The sequence below is a fragment of the Delphinapterus leucas genome, chromosome 3, assembly GCF_059928025.1.
Source record: "Delphinapterus leucas isolate spDelLeu-1000000601 "Yukka" chromosome 3, BTC_Dleu_Yukka2, whole genome shotgun sequence".
In the NCBI taxonomy this organism is placed as follows: Eukaryota; Metazoa; Chordata; class Mammalia; order Artiodactyla; family Monodontidae; genus Delphinapterus; species Delphinapterus leucas.
Genome location: NC_143131.1, coordinates 13784730 through 13807583, shown reverse-complemented (window position 1 = coordinate 13807583; position 22854 = coordinate 13784730). Strand labels below are relative to the sequence as shown.

General features: G+C 45.5%; 1 protein-coding gene across 3 annotated transcripts in view; it reads right to left on the bottom strand.

Annotated features, from left to right (window-relative positions):
- Window positions 1–22854, bottom strand: part of TRIO (trio Rho guanine nucleotide exchange factor) — a 372400-nt gene that overhangs the window by 169877 nt on the left and 179669 nt on the right. For all 3 annotated transcript variants that reach the window (XM_089908686.1, XM_089908685.1, XM_089908687.1), the window contains exon 9: window positions 13518–13748. In XM_089908686.1, the coding sequence (XP_089764812.1) occupies window positions 13518–13748 (231 nt within the window). The remainder of the gene's footprint in view (window positions 1–13517; window positions 13749–22854) is intronic.

Below are 22854 nucleotides of genomic sequence, written 5' to 3'. Positions count from 1 at the left end.
TGCCTGGGTTTTGTGTGAGATAGTGGTAGTCAAGTCACAGAGGAGCAATTTAACTTAACATTTTTATAAGGCTCAAAGCTTCACAACTCAGACAATTGAAGTTTAACTACAGAGTTCATGTTTTTCTGTCTCTTCTGAAAGACTTGAAACATGTAAGTAAAACCCAAGAAAACAAAACAGCTAAATGCCTCTGTCCTGGTCTTCGAGGATAATTTATTCTATAAACTAAGCTGTCGTGAAAGCTAAACATTCCATGAACTTAAATACGTAAGAGTTCTTGCTAGCTGAAATCCACCACACTAAAGAAAAAGAGTACAAGTAAAGCAGGGCAACCCAACGTTTTTAAGTCACAGCTGGGGCTGAGTAGTTCACTGGCTACTGTACTTGAGAAGTTGCAAAACGCCAACATCATCAAACAACATATTTAAGACTACATCAAATATACATTCGTCTCTTTCTGATGGAGAGGGGATAACCAGCCAAAAACTAAGTCAGTGACGTCTTTAGCCAGAAACTTTCCTTAAAAGATATTTGAATATCTGAAGACATTTGTTCATGTGTTGCAAAGTACTGAAGGCCACCTTGGATTCTGCAATTAGTAGCCATGGTAACTAAGGATGCAGATCAAAACAATCTTGGACTAAAGACCCGCCTGGAGCCGCACAGCTGGGACAGTGGTCTAGAGGGCAACCTGGAAGGGGACCAGTCACAGCCCTCCACTAACTGCAAAATTAAGGGGGCCTTAGGGTGGGGAATGCGATGCACAGCTTGGGGAAGACAGTGGATAATAATACAACAACTGTGTGTGGACAGCTGGGCACTAAATTTACCCGGTGATTGTTTCACAATGCATGCAAATGCCAAGTCACTACAGAGTACACCTGACACTAACCTAACACTGCATGTCAACTATATTTCAGTTAAAGTAAATAAATAAAAGGGGCGTTAATTTGAGGTTCATTGCTACAAAAGTGATCCCTTGCCCTTTGTTACCTCCACCACTGAGAGATCAGTTGTGCTGACAGACATCTAGATAAAAGGAGGCAGCTGCTAAAGGCCTGTCCAGGGACAGCCGGACTCGTCCTCTTCTGCTCCACACCAGTCACCTTCTGGTCTGACTGATGGTCCTTTCTGCATAGGGCTTAGCAAAGTCAGTAATGCGTGTAAATAAAATGGCTCACGAACCTGAATAAATCCCTGGTGGTCCTCTGTAAAGAGCCTTGTAGAATGAGCAGGGGTGTGTGTGTGTGTGCATGTGTGTGTGCGTGTGTGCGCGCGCGTGCGCATGTGGGAGGACGGGGGGGGGGGTACGGAGGTCAAGCCTCGCAGCGCAGCGGCTGCTCAGGCTGCAGGTACACGCTTACCTTATTACCACAGTTCATTTCTGAACCTCTCTGTCAACGCCATGCTCTGCCAGTCACCCGGGGTCACACTATCAAAGTGATTCCTACTGGATCCATTTGTCTTCTGTCTGTCCACCTCCCAGCCCTTCTGAAAAGCTCCCTCTTTACCTTTCATTTCTAGCCCCCTGCCCCACAGACACGGGGTAGCCCTTCTGAGCCGCAGCTTCCGCCTGCTCAGTGGGGATAATAATGGGGGACTGTGAGTTGTCAAGCACCTTAATATCCTGGCGTGGCAGGTATAGAGCACACAAGCCATCCCCACCCACAAACTGTCACCAGAGACAGCTTCCATCTAATGTCAAGCTCTTTGGTAGCACAGGCTATGAATATTCCATTGCTTTTTAACCAGTGCACTTAGTATATTATTTTTCTTTCTTCAGATTAAAAAGAGAGAGAGAGACCTTCAGTATCACCATCAGTAGGTAATACCACATTCACCACCTGATATCAAGCTGCTGTTTATATGACAGTCTCTTACTACGTATTACAGAACACAGGTCCTGTCTCACTCGTAAAGAAATGCCCAATGATAATTTCAAGATGTCTCAGCTTCAAAGAATGGATACAGTTAATGGAATGTGCCTTTCGGTATGAGGCCAGCACCAGGCAGAAGACTAGGATCAAGTATATTAAGCTTGAAAAGAGTTGAGAGATACGTAAGTACATCTATGCCACTGTCCACTTCCCTATCAGATCTACATGAAAGACTAGGAGACACTTTTTTTAAACTAAAGCTATAGTATCTGCTGTATACTCCCCAACATAGTGTAAAAAGAAAAATCGAGGTTTGGTAAACAGCAAACCTGATGAGTACTGATGACTCAATACAGACTTGAAGTAAGGGCAGAATTTCAAGAAGTAAAAGACAAACACTATTTGGTAGAAAGAGCTGGAGGGAGCAAAACACAGTCTTTTTTAAAAAATAAGAATTTGTTTTTTCAAGCCCAAGAAAAGTTGCTTCAGAAAGCATAAATTGGAAATAAAAGCTATTATGAACCAATCACTCAGGGTTACAAATGGGTTACAATTTTTCTTTTATTAGTGGTTCCTTTTCACAGAATTATAAATACCAAGTGAAATTATATTTCCAACAAACATGAAAGTAATTCAAAGAAGACTACGAATTCCAAGCACTTTTTAAAAACAGTCGCAGACAATTGTGAAATCTAGCTCATACTCAAAACCAAACTTCCCCATGAGGCTTTTGCTTCTCATTAAGTCTGAGAATGTTTCCCAGATCGCCAAGGAATCCTGAATGAACGTACCTGCCCAAGGAGCATCTGAAAGACAAGCTTGTGGAACCTTTCCATTTAAAACATAAAAATATTTGCAAGCCAGGGCTCCATCAAGCTAGTCCAGCCAGCCCCCTCCCTGACTCAGCCGTGGTGGCAGCTGCCCTCTCCCTGCCTTGTGACCTTCACCTTAACAACAACTTGCTCTCTGCAGCCGGCTCGAGGAAAAAGGGCAAAAGCCAGTCCTTCCCAGGGCACCTGGTTCACAGGCAGAAGAGCAAGGCTGGGAGGCCGACAGCGCACCCTCCTTGTTCGGGGAATGTGGGGCAAGCTTGTTCCTCTGTACAGTGTCCTCTAACAGGCACCATGATAGCCCCAAGGTCAAGGTCGCTCCAAAGTGAGCCGCCAAGACTTAAAACACAGATAACTCTTCTCAGCATCTAAGTCAAAATGTCAGCTGTGCAGAAAATCTCAGATTGCTTAGCTCCCTACTTGTAATTATAAGATTGAACGTGACGACGGCAGTATGATAATGCTCATCTCTTAACGAATAATTGCGCTGCTGTCTGAGCACCTGCTACTGAAGCCGGCCCTGACGTACACTACACCACCAGTCCTCACGGAGAGCTGGATGGGGGCACATCGTGACTCTGTTTCATACATGAAGACGCAGGACCAACGGCTACCAAGTGGAAGAGCCAGTCTGTGGACCTGGACCCAGGAAGCAGGGTCCATTCTCTTAACCTCTAGTCTCCACTGCCTCTTCAAGTCAGCAGAGCTGGCACACAGGTGGCAAACTGAGGAAGGAAAGAGCTGCTTTGCTTCAGAACAGTTCAGGCTATTGGGTAAGTGACACTATTATAATAGAGAGCAAAACGGGGGGAGGTGAACCAGCAAACAACACCACGCCTGGACCACACGTCTTGGGAACTGGCCACTGTTGCCTTTTCTATCCTCACTCACGTGGCCGAGTCTGGCCATCCCATACAATCTCTAAAGTAATTTTCTGCCATAAGCCCCTACTACCTAATATTCACTATGTTTTGTGGATTAATATTTCTAAGTAATTACTATTTAAGAACTTACAACTAAATACTAAACCCTTGTCAGAGAGGAGACATTCTCAAGGGCCTATGTGTCAACAACATGCAATATAAAGACCAATGTAATAACATTTTCCCTTGAAAATGCAGAGGTGTTTATTTCAAATACTTACTAGAACAGCCTTCTATCATCACCATGTACCACGTCATTGTCTCTGGCATCATCTATTGAGAGATTATTCTGTGCTGTGCTTGGGAGGGCAATACAGGTCCATAACCCCTTATCCACAAAAAGCTAAAAACAGCTCTGAAATTCCAAATATTTTTTCAAAACTTGGTCAGAAAAAGTCACTGGCGATAAGACCTGACCTGAGGCTACTAACAGTCTTTATTGACCCCTTTGGTGTGGGTCCTTGAACGTTTGGCTGCAGAAATCTCCATGTGCTTGATGATGGGGGGCTGCCCAGACCTCACCAGAGTGTGTATCACAGTGTATACACACTGTTCTCTTTCTCAACTCTGAGAGATTCTTAATTCCAAAACATATTTGTCCCAAGGGCTACAAAGAAGACAGTAGACTTCTATTATTATCTCTATTAAGCAAGAACTGGATGCTCAGGAAAGTTAAGAGCCCGGGAAAGAACACCTCGTTAAAAAGAGAAACCAACACAGGACTTCAAGAATCCGAACATAGGCTCCTACCCCTCATTATATTGTGTTACTTTATGAAATGTAAATACTATATGAAAACCTTTAAAGTATTTCTAACGTTAGAGTTCCAGCGCTAAGATTTACTGTTTGTAAAAACTAGACCAGACCTCTGACATAAAACCACCAGGAGCACATTAAGCTTATCTATTTTTACTGGGAACTTTGGACGCAAACGGTATTCAGGGAAAACATACAAACATCTGTCAATTTTAGCTACTGTTTTAAAGAGACAAGGCCTAGGGAATCAGTGTTTTCTGTCACAATAATGAGAGTTCCCTCTAAGTCAGGGGGCCTCCACCCTGTTAAGACCCCGGCTGCACAGCAGCAGGTGAGCGACGGGCAAGCGAGCGAAGCTTCAACTGCTGCCCCCATCGCTCGCATCGCCGCCTGACCATCCCCACCCACTCCAGCCCGTGGAAAGAGACTGTCTTCCACGATACCGGTCCCTGGTACCAAAAAAGGTTGGGGACCGCTGCTCTAAGTCACATTTTAAGCACACAAAAATGAAACAATTAACTCTGCCAAGTCTATATTCAGTTTTAAAAACTACGGTTACATGAAACAAATAAAAAACAATGGCAATTCTAAAATATTCTGAATTTGTTCTTTTTAATATAAAATCAGATTTTCTAGTGGCAAAATATGAATTTCCTCCCATCCCTACCCTAGATTCCCTGTAAAACCAAAACTAAGCCAGTTTCACTTACTTTAGTTACTTCCTTGTTCAACAGGCTGGCTGTTATTTAAATCACCAGGATACCAATCTAGAAATAGACATACTATGCTTCTAGTTCTGCTTTTAAATAAGTGCTCCTGACAGAAGCATTTAGATAAGGGCTTTCTTTTTTTTTTTTGCGGTACGCGGGCCTCTCACTGCTGTGGCCTCTCCCGTTGCGGAGCACAGGCTCTGGACGCGCAGACTCAGCGGCCATGGCCCACGGGTCCAGCGGCTCCGCGGCATGTGGGATCTTCCCGGACCGGGGCACGAACCCGTGTCCCCTGCCTCGGCAGGCGGACTCCCAACCACTGCGCCACCAGGGAAGCCCTAGATAAGAGCTTTCTTGATGATCAAATCAATGCTATTTTAGTGATTATAACAAAGGATGACCGAACAACTAAGCCACATCATTTGAAATTTGCTAAACTCAAATGGGGGACCAAAAAGGAGGCCTGCTCTTCAATAACATAACTTTTCTTAAAGGCCAGTGTTTCAGCCACTGCTGCAAGGAGGACGGACGTCCAGTATTACGCTGTTAATGACACTTAATCAGGAAGTTAAGAAGCAGAAGTGAGGGAACCCACACACCCCTGCCATCTGAGCCTGCCTGGCACCTTCTTCCCTAACGCTCACAGCGTACTTTACTCCTGAAGCCGGCCTCCCAGTCACGCTCTTCCCTTTCCCATCAGCTGCTCAGAGGAGAACACGAAGCTGTGAGCTGGGAATAGCTGGGCTCGGGACCGCTGGGGGCTGGGAGTCAGCGCCCTCTCTCCCTTGAGGCCTCCGTTTCCCCTCACCCACTCCTAAGCTGAATGCAAACAGTGAGTGAGAAAGTAAAATGTGAAGAAACCGAAAAAGTCTCCTTCAGTAGCTATTTTCCTTTGCAGTGATGGGCAACTGCAGCTTCTATGAAAGCCCCTTCCCGGAGCCTGAGAAGCTCCACTTAAATATTCCTTCTTAAGTAAGATGTCAATTTGACTCTTTGATTAGCTCAGAGTGAAGCATCCTCCCCAGGTCAAGAGCAGTGAAGCAGTTAAAAACCCACTAGGCTTCCTGCAGCTTCGGCCAAGATGCTCGACTTTTTTGAGTCTGGGGTTTTTTAACCTGGAAAATGAGGGGCCTGGTCTGACGTGATCACAAGGGCCTCTGGGTCTAAATTCTGTAAAGTGCGTGGCATAACATCTACAGTGGAATGAAACAGACACAAAATTCCACATGCATTTGTGGGCTCTTGAGGACTGAGTGAAGAAAGAGTAACGTTCTAGGTCCAGCATTCACCGCTGCCTGACAGTAATGACTATCTCCACCCACACATTTCTTTACTTCTCTCCAGGGGAGCCAAGAACTCTCCATTTCTTCAATCATTGTATTTCAAAATTAGAATTAAGTTTGTTCTAAAAATATAATCACTCTTTTTTAAAAATTTATTTTACTTCTTTGTTTTTGGCTGTGTTGGGTCTTCGTTGCTGTGCGCGGGCTCCCTCTAGTTGCGGCGAGCAGTGGCTTCTCTTGTTGCGGAGCACGGGCTCTAGGCGCGCAGGCTTCAGGAGCTGTGGCTCGCGGGCTTAGGTGCTCCGCAGCATGTGAGAATCTTCCCAGACCAGGGCTCAAACCCTGTGCCCTGCACTGGCAGGCGGATTCCTAACCACTGCGCCACCAGGGAAGCCCCTACTCTTTTTTTAACTTTGTATTTTATATTGGACTATAGTTGATTAACAATGTTGCAACACTTTCAGGTGTCCAGCAAAGTGATTCAGTTATAGATATACATGTCTCTATTCTTTTTCACATCCTTTTCCCATTTAGGTTGGTACATAATACTGAGCAGAGTTCCCTGTGCTGTACAGCAGGTCCTTGTCGGTTATCCATTGTAAATGTAGTAGTGTGTACATGTCAACCCCAAAGTCCCTATCTCCTCCCCCACCCCCATAACCAGAAGTTCCTTCTCTAAGTCTGTGAGTCTGTTTCTGTTTTGTAAGTTCATTTGTATCGTTTCTTTTCAGATTCCACATATAAGCAATAGATATTCTTTCTCTAACTTCCTTCACTCAGTTTGATAATCTGTAGGTCCATCCATGTTACTCCAAGTGGCATTATTTCATTCTTTTTAATGGCTGAGTGATATTCCATTGCATTATGTACCACATCTTCTAATTACTCATAATACTGAAATTTTTTTTAAAAATGGTTTCTAGAACATTTCAAAGTACACTAAGCCTAATGCTCACTTGGAAAAAGATGCTATTTAAAAAAACCTCAGGCAAATTACATACAGCAAACATATGATACAGGACACCAAATGCCCTGCATTGCAGGAGCTACTTCTGCTTAACTCCCATGAGGGCACAGGAAAGGCCAGGAGCGCGTGCTCCACACGCACTTTCTTGTGTGGAAGGGAGCCTGGGAGAAATCAGGGAAGAAGGGCTCAGAAAGAGGCTGGCAGGCTTCTAAACTTTTACATCATCCATCCATCCATCTTCTAAAAAAATTTAAATCACTTCTCCTGGTATTACCATAGTTTTAATTACATAAGTACATTAAATTTCTTAAGGAAAGCAAAGAACCTTAGGATGGGAGGGAGGGAGGGACGAAAGGAGGTAAGTAGGTTACTATTCATATAGTCTCACCTTGGATGTTCCCATCACACCCCAACCAAACCATCACTCTACCAACATGGGCTAATACCTTTAGCAATTTTCTAAACTTTTAAAAATTATTTTTTCATTCTTAATTTGGAAATAAGTATAAAACAGTACAAAGTTGTCCAAGAAAAATCTCAGTATGTCTAGATGTTATCTAAGAAACGCGTCCAGATGTTATGTATACCTTAAGTCTAGTCACTGAACTATAGAAATATACATACACACATGCATGCGTGCGGTCTTCCCTGTCAGCTAATCCCTGGGCACTTTCCTCTTAGGGGACCCTGGCAATTCGGCTGACACTCAACAATGGGGAGACCCAGCTGCCTGGGGCTCGTTCTTGGCTCTGTCTGCTCCTGGACATCCTGACCCCTGAGTGAATGTGTCCTCGACTTCCCATCCCACTGGCTCACAGCGCCAGCTCCCGCGCCCTGCATTCCTGTATTGCATCCACTGTGGGGAAGAGATTCGTCCCTTTTCCCACCCTTTTAACCCCACCATTGAACTGTCGGCTCCTTGCGAGCTGTGGTTACTAAGATTACTCTGACAGTCAAGTCTCTTCTCTGTTTCTATGACAAAAGGTAATGAAAGGGCTTCCCTGGTGACGCAGTGGTTGAGAGTCTGCCTGCCGACGCAGGGGACACGGGATCATGCCCCGGTCCAGGAAGATCCCACATGCCGCGGAGTGGCTGGGCCCGTGAGCCATGGCCGCTGAGCCTGTGCGTCCGGAGCCTGTGCTCCGCAACGGGAGAGGCCACAACAGTGAGAGGCCCGCGTACCGCAAAAAAAAAAGGTAATAAAAGCTGGCTCCAGATCCACCAGAAAGATCAACAGTTAGCCTCTATCTGCTCCCAGCAGGTTCCCAATCCCTAATCAAACACTTGCCCTCCAGTACTCCCTAATTCGAACTGAGAAACTCTCAGAAAAGATGGCCATTTTCTAACCATTCTTATATGTAAACAGAAGACAGTGTTAAATCATCACATAGTGAGGGCTGTATAATGACCCTGATGAGAAAACCCCATCCTTCTGACTTAAATTAATGAGCAAAGGACAAATGAGGTTCCGGAACCTTCCCTTAAGAGCTAGGTCCAGTGTAGGTGGAACCTCTGGGTCAGGCATCACCGAGGGATGACTTTTACTGGCAAATGGCTAGCAGCCTAGGACCCAAGGCAGAACTGTGAAATAGCTTCTCCGTGGACCTGAAACCCATTTCTTTACGTTCAAGTGGCCAAAATCTTTAATATTTTAAAGATCTCACACATTGGCAAAACTCCCAGGCCATGAAATCACCCCTTCCTTCCTCAGCCACCCCTAACTCCCCAACCTTAATCAAAGCTCCTGGTCCCTTCACGAAGATCTCCCAGTTAGATGACTTGATTCCAACGTAGGGCCAACCCTCCCCCATTCCAGAATAAACAAAGAGACTAACTCCAAATAATCTTTAATTAGCAAAATTGGGGAATTCCTTAAATTTCTTCATCTACTCATTTATTCATTCATTCATTCAGCAACTACTGAGCATCTACTATCCCAGACGCTTGGGAAACACCAGAGAATAAAACACAGACCACTGCCCCATGGACCTTAAGTTCTGCACTCCAGGACTCCCCCCTGACTTGCACCTTGGTCCGTGGTGGGGCCCGAGCCTGTCTCCTCGCCTGGAATCTCGCTCTCACGCCACACTTGTCACCCTGTCATCCACTGTCGCAGCATCAAGTCAAAACACACGGCCTGCGGGTTTGAACTCCATGTGGTGAAATGGGAAAACACTAACCCCTCCGCCACAGGCTGGCCGAGAGCACTAAGAGAGGAAGGAAACATGCACGGCGCTCAGGCTCGCCATGTCCCCTCAATGTGTCCCAAAGCTCACAGAAACAACTCCCAAGCCTTCATCGCGGAGGTCGTCCTCCCAGACCTGCACCAGTTCAGGCTCCACGCTCCCAGCTGTCCACTCCGGGCCCCTGCTGCTCCGGACAGGCCCCGCCCTTTGTGTCTCCACCATCCCCGCAAGCCCTGGTGCACCATCCTCAACCTCCTGACTTTCCAGTCACCCGTCAAAGGCCAGCGGAAACGTGCATCTCTCAGGAAGGCTTCCCTGGCACCCTGGCAAGTGTGACTTGCACCCCTGTTACAGGGTCTTCATCTTCCTCATAAGCTGCAGCCTTGATGTTTGGGGATACGGACAAGGCTCCCTGGAACCCCCAGATCTGCACGAGTCATTACAGCACAGACGTGTCCCCTTAGATGGCATGTGCAAGGCAGGCAGACAACACCGATGAGGGCGGCCAGTTTTATTCACTCCCTCATGTGGGCAGCACCTCAAGAGGCATGACTCAACCTCACGCCTGGGCAAAATCACACCTCACGACAACCAAAGACACACACGCCAACTCTGAGCATGTTACGGGCTAATTTATGAGACTATTAAACCATCCACTCTCACTAGGCTGTAATTCCTTGAGAAAAGGAAGGTTGAGCTAGTCAACATATTTACCTCTGTACCTCTCAGAATACCACACATTCAATTTTAGATATTTTGAAAAAAAGGATGAAGTGTGGACGAGAAGAATCTCGAGTGGACTAGATTTTCTTGACCATTTTTTCAGAATATTAGCTAATGGCCCAACACCAACCTGGAAGGAGTTTTTCCAAGAGATAAGTCTGCGAGGGTGAAGGGCTATGGGGGAGCCAGAGGCTTTTTTAGGAGAAGGGCTCCTTGTCTGAGGGGCTTCTTTGGGGGGAGTCAGCCTGCTTCAGGAAAGCAGATTTCCGGGGCCCATTCACCTCACACAACATGTTGGAGCAGCTAAATCCCACCAGCCCAAGAGGCAGGCAGACTGCACCAGTGAGCAGGAGAACGGGTTTGATGGCATCCTGCTGTGGACTGCTTCCAAAACTGTCATCTCATTTGAACAAGTGCAGCAGTGATCAATTATGCTGTTAGAGAAAACTAAAGCATACCCTAAACTGGAAAACACCGCTTGGCAGTAGGACAAGTCTTCATTCACTAATTCAACCAAACGTCCACTGGGGGTTGCTCTAACAGTAAACAAAAGGCAATGGGAATAGGTATATTATTTGACCACCAAGAAATATGACAAATGGTATTAATTTTATTTTTAAGCTAATGATGACCAAGGTTAAGGCTGTCCAGTAGGCAGGACATGTGCTTGGGCAAGTCTTCAGCAAGTGTTCCTACCACCCGCGCCCCCCAACCTTTGATTTGGACCCATGCTCAGTGCTCTGGGACGGTAGCTTCACACCCCCTACCCCACAGCGCCTGACTCCTGTCCAAAACACTGTCCATCCAGAAATTACGAAATTGCCTTTGCTTGTTATGGAAAAAAACCACTAACCACTAAACCAAAGTTACGCGTTTTAAAAATGAAATCCCCCATGCCATCCCTTCCTCAAGGGCACACGCCATTAATGGTCTCACGTCTTTTCTTTCAAGTATTTTTCCACAGACAAGCATATACACTTCTTGGAGGGCTGTCTTCACAAGAATGTCATCATCCTTACCTCTTTTGTGGTAAGCTGCTTTTCTTTTTCCTCAGTATTTACAGATGCCTTTCCACGACCCAAAGCAACCAAACAAAAACCACTTGTGGTATCTCTAATTGGCTTATTATGTTTCTGTGGAGTTTGATTGTTTTCGTCTTTACAAATTTATCTTCTGCTGACAACATCTTTCTAAAGCACTATTTTCTTTTCCTCACTTATCCTCAGCTTACCTTTCCTCCTTTATGCTCAAGATGGCAAAATTTTTCCCTGTGTGTGATTAATTTCTTGAGTTTCAGAAACACATTTTCAGTCTGACATCCTAAGGACCCCTCCTAAGCCAAGTGTTTGCTTTGCTTAATCTTATCAACTTTCGCTCCTGGCTTCACAAGCTGACAGAGCAATTTCCCGTTTGCATAATGAGTCCAAACTATTCCGGATCATTTAGTCGACAAAATGTTTCCCTTAAACAGCAATTATCATTTCTTCAGAATGCTAATAGTGCCATGGACTGCAAGACACTCTCTCCTGCCGACATCCAACCCTGTTCTGGCTCTTGAGAAAAAAAAATTAACAGCTTAAAGAACTGGCCTCGTAATTATCAAAATTACCTTTCTACCTGCAAAAATGAATGTTTGCTGTTTTCGAATTCAAGCACAGTAAGTACCTGGCACCAAGCTAGATGATTTTCTCAACAGCCTGTTCCCAAAGGCTTCCTCTTCTGACGTGAGCAGCCCAGTGGCTTATTCTTATATGACTGGGCGCCCCAAGGAGCCATGAGAGCTGGGGGGAGAAAAGGGGGTGCCCAGCTGCTGCTCCAGACACAAGTCCAGAAAGTGTGCTGGCCCATGGACACGTAATGAACAGTTGATCCAAGGGATACGGAGGTAGGGGGGGAAATCCTTTAATAATTACATTTAAGCTATTAACATTCCACACTTTGACAGTTTTTGGACAATTAAGAAAAACTGATATTGGTGCTTTCAACCTCACAATTTCAGTTCTCACAGTAACTTCTACACCTTGACTCCTCCATCTTCTTTCCCTGGCCATTACCTTCTTCAACAAAAACAACACCGTAAAGACGCATGCACAGTATCAAAATGATTATTCCTATGGCGCTTTGTACGTGCAACCTTCAGAGAACTCAAAAGCCATCAGTAAAATCAAAGCATACTATGCGAAAATTAAAAATTATACAGCAGTTAAAAGGATCTGGGACTCACCAGATTCCCATTACTAGAAGCATGATGATCAGTGCATATGGAGGACCTACGTGTCGTCAGGACACCGCACGACTTCCACGCCTCCGTCCGTCGGCAGACAACCCCCTCAGCGGCAGGTGATACTCGGCAGAGCACAATCTGAGCCTCTACCTGTCTAAGCAATGCTCCCGGACTCTGGGACACCCAGGGAGGGGACACAGGCTCTGTTCCCGACCCATCACTGTGGCTTCACGCCAACTCCCCTGGATGCCACGGGCTTCCCTGCACCCCCAGAATTCCTCATCCAGACTGACACCTCATCCACACCCTTGCTTTCTCCTCTGTTTTAGGGCAAAGACACAACTTTTATCTTATTTATTACTAAAGCTGTATCATATTTCATAAGCTCCCACAGCATTAATCCTCAAAACCCTGGTAGCAGGACAATCTTCCGTATTTCATAACAAGGAAATAAATAGTATCGGGACTGGGCTTACTCTTATTTTTGTAACAACAACAAAGATGTCAACTGCTTAGAAATGAATGACTGGAAAAGCCCGTTTTTCATTAATCAGACGACTGTTTATTAAGCCCCCCTGTGCCCCTCGGACTGCAATATCCGCCAAGCGGGGAGAGAAGCATGACGAGCTTATCATTAAACAACTGAGGGCAGACAAATCTTCAACTGTACCAGCACCTCGGCATAAGCACCAGAGGCATTATTCTCACAAATAAACATAACTAAGGATGACCTGTTTCAAGAACAAAACACAGGGGCCCCGGGTTAGGCGCAGCATCGTCTCCTGTGTTCCAGGCCTATGAGCTCGTGGCAGACAGCAGCCTGAACACACGTTCTCGAAGCGCCGCTTTCACTCATGCCAAGAAAGGAGATGTGCACGCGTGTGTGTGGTGTGTGCGTGCGTGTCTGTGTGTGTCTCTCTCTCCCGTCTGGCCTAGCTTACTTTCATCAACACAGACAGGCCCCCATGACGACACGCCCACCTACACTCTCGCTCGGCACAAGGCGCCCCCGCGAGGACAGGGGTCCACGAGACCTACCTGCTGAACGTCCTGCTGGAAAACGCACAGCTGCAGCCTCTGGTGGAGCCGGACCTTGCGGTGCTGCCAGATGTTCTCGAGCTGCCGCTGGTGATGCAGCACCTCATGGATGACGTCGAGAACGTGGTGCACGGCCTTGGAGTAGTTGGCGGAGGCCGTGAGGGAATCGGAGCTGCCGGGAGTCAGGGGCCGCTGGAGCTTGTCAAGGAGTGACTTCCCGTCCTGGCTCACCTGCCGGCAGGACAGACGAGCGATTATAAACCAGCAACTCTTCCGGACCCAAGGCTTTGCCCAGGCCATGCTGCAGAACCTGTCCTCCAGTGCGTGTGTGCACACTTGCACAGACACGTGCTCACACACACACAGACATAAACCGCAGTTTCATTCAAAGGCATATTATATAAAGAACAAAATAAAATTGAAAACAAATCCAACAGTTATTCAATTACATCACAAAACCAAATACGGTAAAACACGGACTTAAAAGAACATTCATCATCACGAACACCGTATCAGATGCTAGTCTTAATAAATAAACACGGTATTTTGCCTTAAATGACATAGGCGCTGACTTAAAATTTCATTGCTGCGATATCTGCAAATTAAAATTTAAAAGTAAGACTTTTCTTGAGTTATGTTAGCGAGAATACAACAACCACGATGGAGCAAAATTTTAATGCTGAATCTGAAAGCTCACTTGAAAAGCAATCAATAATCTAGCACCAGGCAAAGAATATGTACCTTCACTTTCTGACACAGTTGGATAGCAATTTTACCTCACAAAAGAAAAAAGAAAATTAAAAAGTGCCATTTTATTTGGTTCATGAACTTAGAAGAAGCAATTTTAATTAAAATGCCATCATTTCTTAAAGGAGATTTCAGTGCTGTATTACAGCAGTTAACTATCAAAGTGCAATTAAATGAAAGCAATCAGACTAACCAGAAAAAGTAAGAAAAGGTGAGGGTAGAATATGGAAAGAAAAGCATTATGTATTTTTTACATTTAAACATATTGATTATGCCAGATGTGGGAGAAACTATAGGATCCGATTGGACAAAAAGAAGGACGTGATGCACATAATGTAGCTGGGCTGTGCGTGTGGTTCAGGGTGTTCCCTAAGCCAGTCCTCATGACCAGGATCCTGCTCAGATCCTTCCAAATCTGAAAGCCTCCTTGGGTTTCTACGGAAAGGAGGAGTGAAACGGAGCCTTGTTTTTTTAAAAAATAAATTTATTAGTTTATTTATTTTTGGCTGTGTTGGGTCTTCGTTGCTGCGAGCGGGCTTTCTCTAGTTGCGGTGAGCGGGGGCTACTCTTCGTTGCGGTGCGCAGGCTTCTCATTGCGGTGGCTTCTACTGCCACAGAGCACGGGCTCTAGGCACATGGGCTTCAGTAGTTGTGGCACGCGGGCTCAGTAGTTGTGGCTTGAGGGCTCTAGAGCTCAGGCTCAGTAGTTGTGGCACACGGGCTTAGCTGCTCCGCGGCATGTGGGATCTTCCCAGACCAGGGCTCGAACCCATGTCCCCTGCATTGGCAGGCGGATTCTTTACCACTGTGCCACCAGGGAAGTCCCGAAAGGGAGGCTTGTTAACAGACGCAGACAGCGTTCAGGGGCAAACCCTTACGACAGTGGAGAGGGGGGCACTGGGTGAATGGGACAGGCCAAGGGAAGCCTTTAGCAACCAAAAACTGGTGGCAAATGAGAGGCCTGTGGATTTTTCTAATCTCTTCCTTTAATCCTCTTACAACTTTAAATCTTGCTAGAATGCAACACGTTTGTTTCCTAATGCCTGATTCGGAGACCTTTGTTCGAAGTGCTGACTTCCTTAGGAAGGCTGGCTACCAGCCTTTGTAGATTAAAACTGATCTAATACATCAAGTTAGAAAAACTGAAGCAGAAACCAACCAAGCTGACATAACCAAAGAGAACAGGGGGAAGAAAGGAACCAACTGAACCGCAGCAGTTGTGTCAGGCACCTGTACAAACAAAAACAGAGGAAATGCAAGTCTTCCAAAGCAGGGAGTTGCCCCCAAGAGTCACTGAAACTTGCCTGGGCACTTTTGATACAATGATTTGGGGGAGGGGAGGCACAGTGACTGACTTGGGGGAAGGGACTTATTGTGACAGATTCACAGAGGCAGGATACTACCTCAAAATCATCCTGCTTTTTGTAATAATGTGAGTTAGGCTCTATTTGACATATAAACATGGAGGTTTTTTTTTTTTTTCCTTTTTCTTTTTTTCACCTACTCCAATATACACTGATTTTTCCAGGAATGCAGTTAACCATATTAATCAAAGGAAGGCAGTGCTTGGTCTTCTTTGAAACTTTACAAGAGTTGCTTACCGTTTTAAAATACCAGCACAATTAATACCATTCTCAGTATTTGAGTCACAAGTATTAATATAACACATGTCCAGTCTGCATTTGTAGTTGCCATATTCACAATGGTTTTATATATATTGCAAGCACCTGAATATCTAATTGTTTTCTCCTCCATTTTGCATGTACTTAGGCATTTATAGACTGAAACACATTTTATCATAAATCACTTTTTGTCTCTCATTCATATTGCAGCATATAAGTAATTTATATATACAAATATAAATATTTTCTGAAAATAATTACCCATACATTTTATTTGAGCAGGTACCCTAAAATTTCAGTTAAACAATGGGGGTGCAGCATTTCTTAGGACTGAGGACCAATACTCCAAGTTACACATTTCGCATTTGTACAGAGCCTAGAAAGAATTCCTTATAAATATTTCCTCTGAGTTTCACTCCTTATAATATGCGTAAGTCAGGAAACATACACCAGAGCATACGACTTGGTGAACATGTGCCAGAAGGATATATACATCAGAAGGTGTGGCAGAAACTGAGAGCTGCTTCCCCAAAGTCCACTTGCCCCTCCTTGATAGCCAAACCCCACAGTCGGGAACAGCAATACTCCAGCTATAAACCTGCATTTCCTAGACTCGCTTCCAAGTAGGAGTGGCTAACGTAACAGAGGTAAAAAATGCTGAATGGGGCTTCCAGGAAAGCTGCCTAGGAGGCTGAGTTACCCCCTTGCCTCTTTCTCCTCCCTGCTGCCAATAACTTGGTGAAGATGGCTGGAGCTTCAGCAGCTACTGATGACGTTGAGGCAACCTTAAGGATGGTAGCTCACCTGCTAAAAGAGGCAAAGCAAAAAGGCAAAAGGATTCAGAGATCCTCTTACTAACAGAGCTACCATACCAGCCCTGGGATGCAAGCCCTGGGACTTTCCCACTGGTAAAAAGTAAACCTCTATCTTAAGCCGTTGTTTTGGATCTTAAACCACAATACAAAATGACAAATGCGTTCCCGGCCCTTACCAAGTTTCCAAAGGCATCCATGTGACACTATTAATATTCTACTACTGAGAATAAATAAATAATCCGAGAGAGAATATTCCAACTAATCTTTCTTGGGTGTCTTTGCAACTGTCTGACAGAGCTCGAGAGCAGACATTATTACTGGGTTTAGGCCAACATGCCTACTCATGGTGGAGGGGCGGGAGGCAGTGACTGAATACGTGAGCACACAATCACCTTAATACAAAGGAACACATGAAGCAAAGCTCTGCCTTCTGGGTACCCCTAAGCAGGGATTAAACTGTCTCTGTTGGTGCCCCTGCTGGCACTGTCGCTTGTGGGTAGACAGTGTGCCGGCAGAAGTGGCTAGAAAAAAATCCCAGTCAAGAGGACACCTGTTGCACCAAAACTAGACCCCATGGAACTCCAAATGTGTGTTCATACGCAGCAATTCTCCAATAAAGCTTTCAGAGATAGTTCTACTCTATTTCAGTGTAGCATTCACAAGTTTGTCAATTTAAAAGGTATTATTTAAGCACATGAAGAATACCATGTATAAATTTTAGTAAGTTTTAGCAAAATACTTTTGTCTTTATAAGTACAGTAGTACTATATAGGGGAAAACATGCTAGAATTTTACAAAGAGGACTGTTCTATTGTATAAATATAAGGACTTTTAAATGGTACAGAATAACCAGCAGAAAACTAATGAAATAAAAAACTGAAAATAGCAAATTATTCATATATAATTTAAGTACTAAAACAATGAATATATATACGTTTATGGTATGTGATACAGTTCTGAATTTCTTAACTATAGAACCAGGTGAATTAATTTACTTAAGTTATATGTTTTGTCTAAAAACGTCTTTTTAGCTTTCAGGCAGTCAAACCCTGTCCCACAAGGAGACCACAGCTGTAAAAAAAGGAGATCAACCTTTACTATCAAAAAGCAGGACTTATCTGCTGTAATTTTTGAAAACATCAAATTGGGCCATTTTTTCACATTCTGCTCTTTGTTCCTCTTGCAATACAACGCTCAGGGACTTGAAAGGCAGTGGAAGTAACATCTTACAAAGAGTAACATTTTATAAATATGTGAACTAATACACTCTAATACCTAAATGAGTTAAGAAAGATGCAAAAAAGGAAAAGAAGGGGTTGAAGTTTAAAATTTTACCATATCATAGCTACGTTCATTCCTAATATTTAAGAGGAAACTTAACTGTTTAAAGTCAAGAACAGTGGTCTGGTTCTTGATTATTTACTTTTAATCAAAACTTCACATAAGATCTGTAACTTGGATTCCTGTGTACCACCCTACAAAACGTTCCGCCAAACCTCACAGAGGCTTGCCCGTTCTTATTTCCGGTACTTGGGTCTCTACATTTCCCACTAGATCAAATTAGAGCTCAGAGCCTCCAGCAGGAGTACTCTTTACTCACACACAGAATGCTGCTCTGATCTACAGAAAGAGACCAGTACCTGGAGATTATTGCTCAAGGTGGCAAAAACCACCACCCAAGGACCAAGTATGACCGGTGAAAGGTCAGTTATATCCAAATGTGGTGCTATATCAGATCTAACAGTGCTCCAACAGTATTCCCAAGATATGACCAATGTGGGCAAAATACATGAACCGCATAAAGGCACGGCTAGAAATGACTACACTCAGCGTGTCGTAAAGAAATTGTGGTCCTTCTTCAAATCTTTCATGCATTGACTCAAACCAGCATCCCCCCGCTTTGCTTCCTTCGCTGGGTGTGGCTCATCACAGCCTGCAGGGCACAGCCCTCCATGCTGAGAATGTTTCACGGCCCCACTACCCCCTCCAACTCTCACGAAGTTATTCTCAAGTCCAGGTTCTAGGAAAGCAGCAAGGAGTGACGAATGGTAGCACGTGAGCATCCAGCTTGCTGTGCAGTTGTGGTTGACACTCCTCAGCCAAAGAGATGAACACTTTGTCTTTGAGTCTGGAGCGTAAACCGGTCTGAAGATGGCTCCGCAAAGAAGCTGCTGCCACTAACACTGGCCAATGACCTTCTGAAAGGCTGCATGCTGGCTTCCCACACCCCAGGGAGGCCACCCAATATCCTTACCTTTAGAGGCTGGGACTCCCCGCTGAGATGGTTTTCTTCAGGCAAAGCTCTTAGGATGGAATTCTGAAAGCCTATTTCCATTTCTTTCAGCTATTAGATTTCTTACTCAGAACCAGATCAACCTAACCATGCTTGGCTCGCTGACACCTCTACCTGGGATCCTCAGAAAGGGAAAACCAAAACAGGACCCAAACAAGGAACTGGCTGGCACAGCCGAGCCAGTTAAGTCAGCTGTATGCAGAGAACATGCATGTTCTACAGATTCCACGTGGGCCGGACCTCTGTCGCTTCTATATTTCAAGCCCTTGCGAGGCCTGAAGTTTGGGGGTGCAGAGAGCTCAGACCCCCGGATGGTCTGTTGGCTCTGATGCTGTGCCCAACATTGACTACGGCACCTGCACGTCTACAGCGATGCTGCAATACTTAATGAGGCTTTGAAATAACCGCTCTATAGAAGTTGCTCTCTACCCAGGCAGGCGAGCTGTCACACATCACCGACAGGATTTTAGGATGTTTACTACCGAGGTGACTCATTTTTCTGTTTGCTTTTCTTTTAGGCTAATAACCCTCATCGCGCCATCACCCACTTGTACAGCTCCTTAAAAAAGGAGCTCTACCAGCTCTTCGGGCAGCCTATCAGTCACTTCTACAAGGTGCTGTTGAAGTAAGTTAAATTGAGAAATGTGTTAAACTGTTAAACTGACATTTTAATATTTGGTAAATTGAGAAACTGATGCAGAAACTAAACCCTGAAGTCACACTGGATCAGGGCGGGCCACGGTGGGCGTGGCGTTTCACCTCCTCTGCTCCAAGAATCCCCGCCTGTGACTGCTGTGGCGAAGACCACGGGCAGGTGGCTGGACGCTCGGTACACAGTCTCACGTCACAACTCAGATGGCGGGGGCTAGGGTTACAGATGGCACGGGCACACTGTACTGAGATAAAAACCACTTCTATGAATTTAGCTTGCCGAGAAAGTAGTTGGTAAGTCTGCTTAAGATAAAATGTTGCAAATGGCTACCCTCTGTGCTGTTTCTACACCTACAGCTGATCCCAGATGTTCGTATTGCTTCACTCTCCTGCGATCAACTACATCAGACAGCATTAGCCCCAAACCTGGCAAACTGAAGCAAGCACATGTTGACGAGGCACGGGCATGCTCCTGTTGCTACAACACAAACAGGAACATGGGACAGGTCTAATTAAAGCACAGAAAATCAGGTGTTTGTGTCCTGGGGGAAAACAAGTGCTGGGAAAGCTTCCACTGCAAACTTTTGTCATCGGAGACTAGAAGCTGTAGGTAACTATTTAAAGAAAAAAATTGCAGAAGGAAGGAAGGAGGAGGGAAGGAGGGAGAGAGAGAGGGAGGAGGGAAGGAACGGAAAGGAAAAGTAGGTGAAAGAAAAAGGAAGCACAAGCCCTGCTTACCAATATTCCTCCTCCTAAGTGATCTGTGCCCATGGCAGGGGCGCAATAAATTTCTGTGGGATGAGTGCCTCCTGGGCAGGCTGGCAGCTCTTGAGAGCCAGGCAGGGAATATCTCTCAGTGTGTGGGTTGTAAAGCATCTGCATCAGAGTCCCTGGACCACTTGGGAAACCCACTAAAGATGGCGATTCACTATCTCTGGGGGTGGAGTACGAGAAGCCGCACTTATAACCAGCATGCTCAGGTTAGAAAACCACTGAGTTAGGAAAAGAAAAAATCACTGAAAAGACAAGAGTGATCCTTGCTTTCCCATCCCCCTTCCCCCTCCCCTCCTAGCATGGAGGAACCAGTGCCCAGGGTCTGCAGCAGTGAGGGGTGGAGGTCCCACGGTGACCCCGTGCTGGGCTTCCTAAGGGCACGGGCACTGGGGGTGATCAGAGGCCAGGGGAACGGGGGAGACTGGGAAGACAGAGCAAATGCACTTACCGCACAAATAACTTAATATACCGAGGATAAAAGGAATCAGGTTTCTCGCCATCTGAAAGGGGATTTATAAACAGAAAGGGAAAGGCTGGTGCTGGATTAGAGACGGAAGTGTCAGTAGGAACATGTGTGGTTTTAAAACAGAGACAGACACAGACATAGCAATAGCTGTAGATGTATGTGCATGGATGCATGGATGGATGGATGGATGGATGGATGGATGGATGGATGGATGGATGGATGGATGGGTGGGTGGGTGGGTGGGTGGGTGGGTGGATGGGTATCTACATTCACATGCTTCCTGACTCTGCTCAGACGGCCTAGAAGCACTGACACCCCACAAGCAAGTGAGCACTTCTGAGCAGCCAGACTTTGTTTCTAAATACCATGCAACACTACAGGGAACCAGAACCTCTTGGCGACATGCCTGATCTCAGGGATGAGGCAGGAAAAGAACAAGATGAGCCTGGGAACATCCTGTTATGCTAGGTAGTAACGCTCAAATAACCATAAGGACAGATCAGAAAAACACAGAAACATGAGGCCTAAGTTGTCCCACTGTCCAAACACGGACAATTTAGGCGTCTAAACAGAGTACTGGATTTTAACCCATGGAATATAATAAGATTTCACAGATTCATACTGAAATAATAAATAAATTTAAAAATGGGGAAGAAAGGAAATAAAGTCCTTCCTACAGCAGAAGGTCACCTAATGAATACAGAAGGAACGATGGAAATAGGTCCCCAGCGTCTGACGGCGTCACAGTGGCACTGTCGTGGGCAGGAGTCAGCAGGGACGCTAAGGCCGTGAGAAGTCTGAGGAAGCACAGACATCGTGTTACATCACTGCCTCTCTCCACAACATGCTCATCCAAGACGAATTTTTACATGGTGATTTTACTTTGGAGAAACCTTATAGACGCCGCCCACCTCAGCAGGTGGTCATGGTTAACACCGGCAGTAGAGGGAGGGGTCAGCATCCTGTGCCCCTGCTGTGACACTCGGCCCAGTCAGCTCCCCAAGAAAACTGCATGGGTGGGAGGCTGAGGGTCATCCTACAGAAGGAAAGGCCTGAACTCTAAGACTGTCAAAGACACAGGCAGAGAAAGACTAAAGAATGTTCCAGTGTGAAGGAGGCCAGTGAGACGCATCCACGAACGTACCGCATGCTGCTGGGCCGGAAAAGTGAAAGAGACGTAGCCGGGACAGGGGGAAATACGGATGGCCCGTGGGCAGGATGGTCGTGTTGTGTCACTGTCGATGTGAGGGCTGGAGAGAGGCGGGGGGAGAGGACAGCGCAAACCACTGGGCAATCCGGTCGAGGCGATGCGGGAGCTCCCTGTTCTAACACTTTTCTGCAGCCTGAAACTACCTCCAAATTTAAATAATTTACAAGGAAAAAAAAATTTCTCTTCTACTGAATTTCTCTTCAATTCATTCTCTTCCACTGAAAGTCTTTTCTGTTCATCTAGTTCCAACCACCATCTCCTTGAGTTTACAACTCAGTTGCAAACATGTTCTTAGGCTAAAAATTGCGGTTTAAGCCTGGGAAGCTGTCTACTTGCCATCAAATCATTTTAAATTATTAGTATGAATTTAAAATCTAATGAAACCACACCGGAGGTAAACCTAAGTTCCCATGTTAAGATGCCCCATTTTTATAGAATGCAGTGGAAACGGTGAGAGAATTCTGTTCTTTGCTAGAAGTGCCATGGGGCAGTGGGCAGGCTGACCGGCCACCAGGCCAGAGGATGACACTGGTCAGGTCAGGTTGAGTCCAAGGCGAGTCTTGTAGGTGAAGACTGTAGGCCAGTCCTCCCAATCACCTTGTGTGTGAGCTGTTCAATCCCATAGCAATCTGGAACCCACCAATGCAACTGAAAAGATGCTCCCAAGAAAATCATTAATAAGATGGGTGAAGGCCTAGTTATACCAGGGATAACAGGGTCTTTCATCCACTTTCTATATTACAGGTCAAAATTAGATGA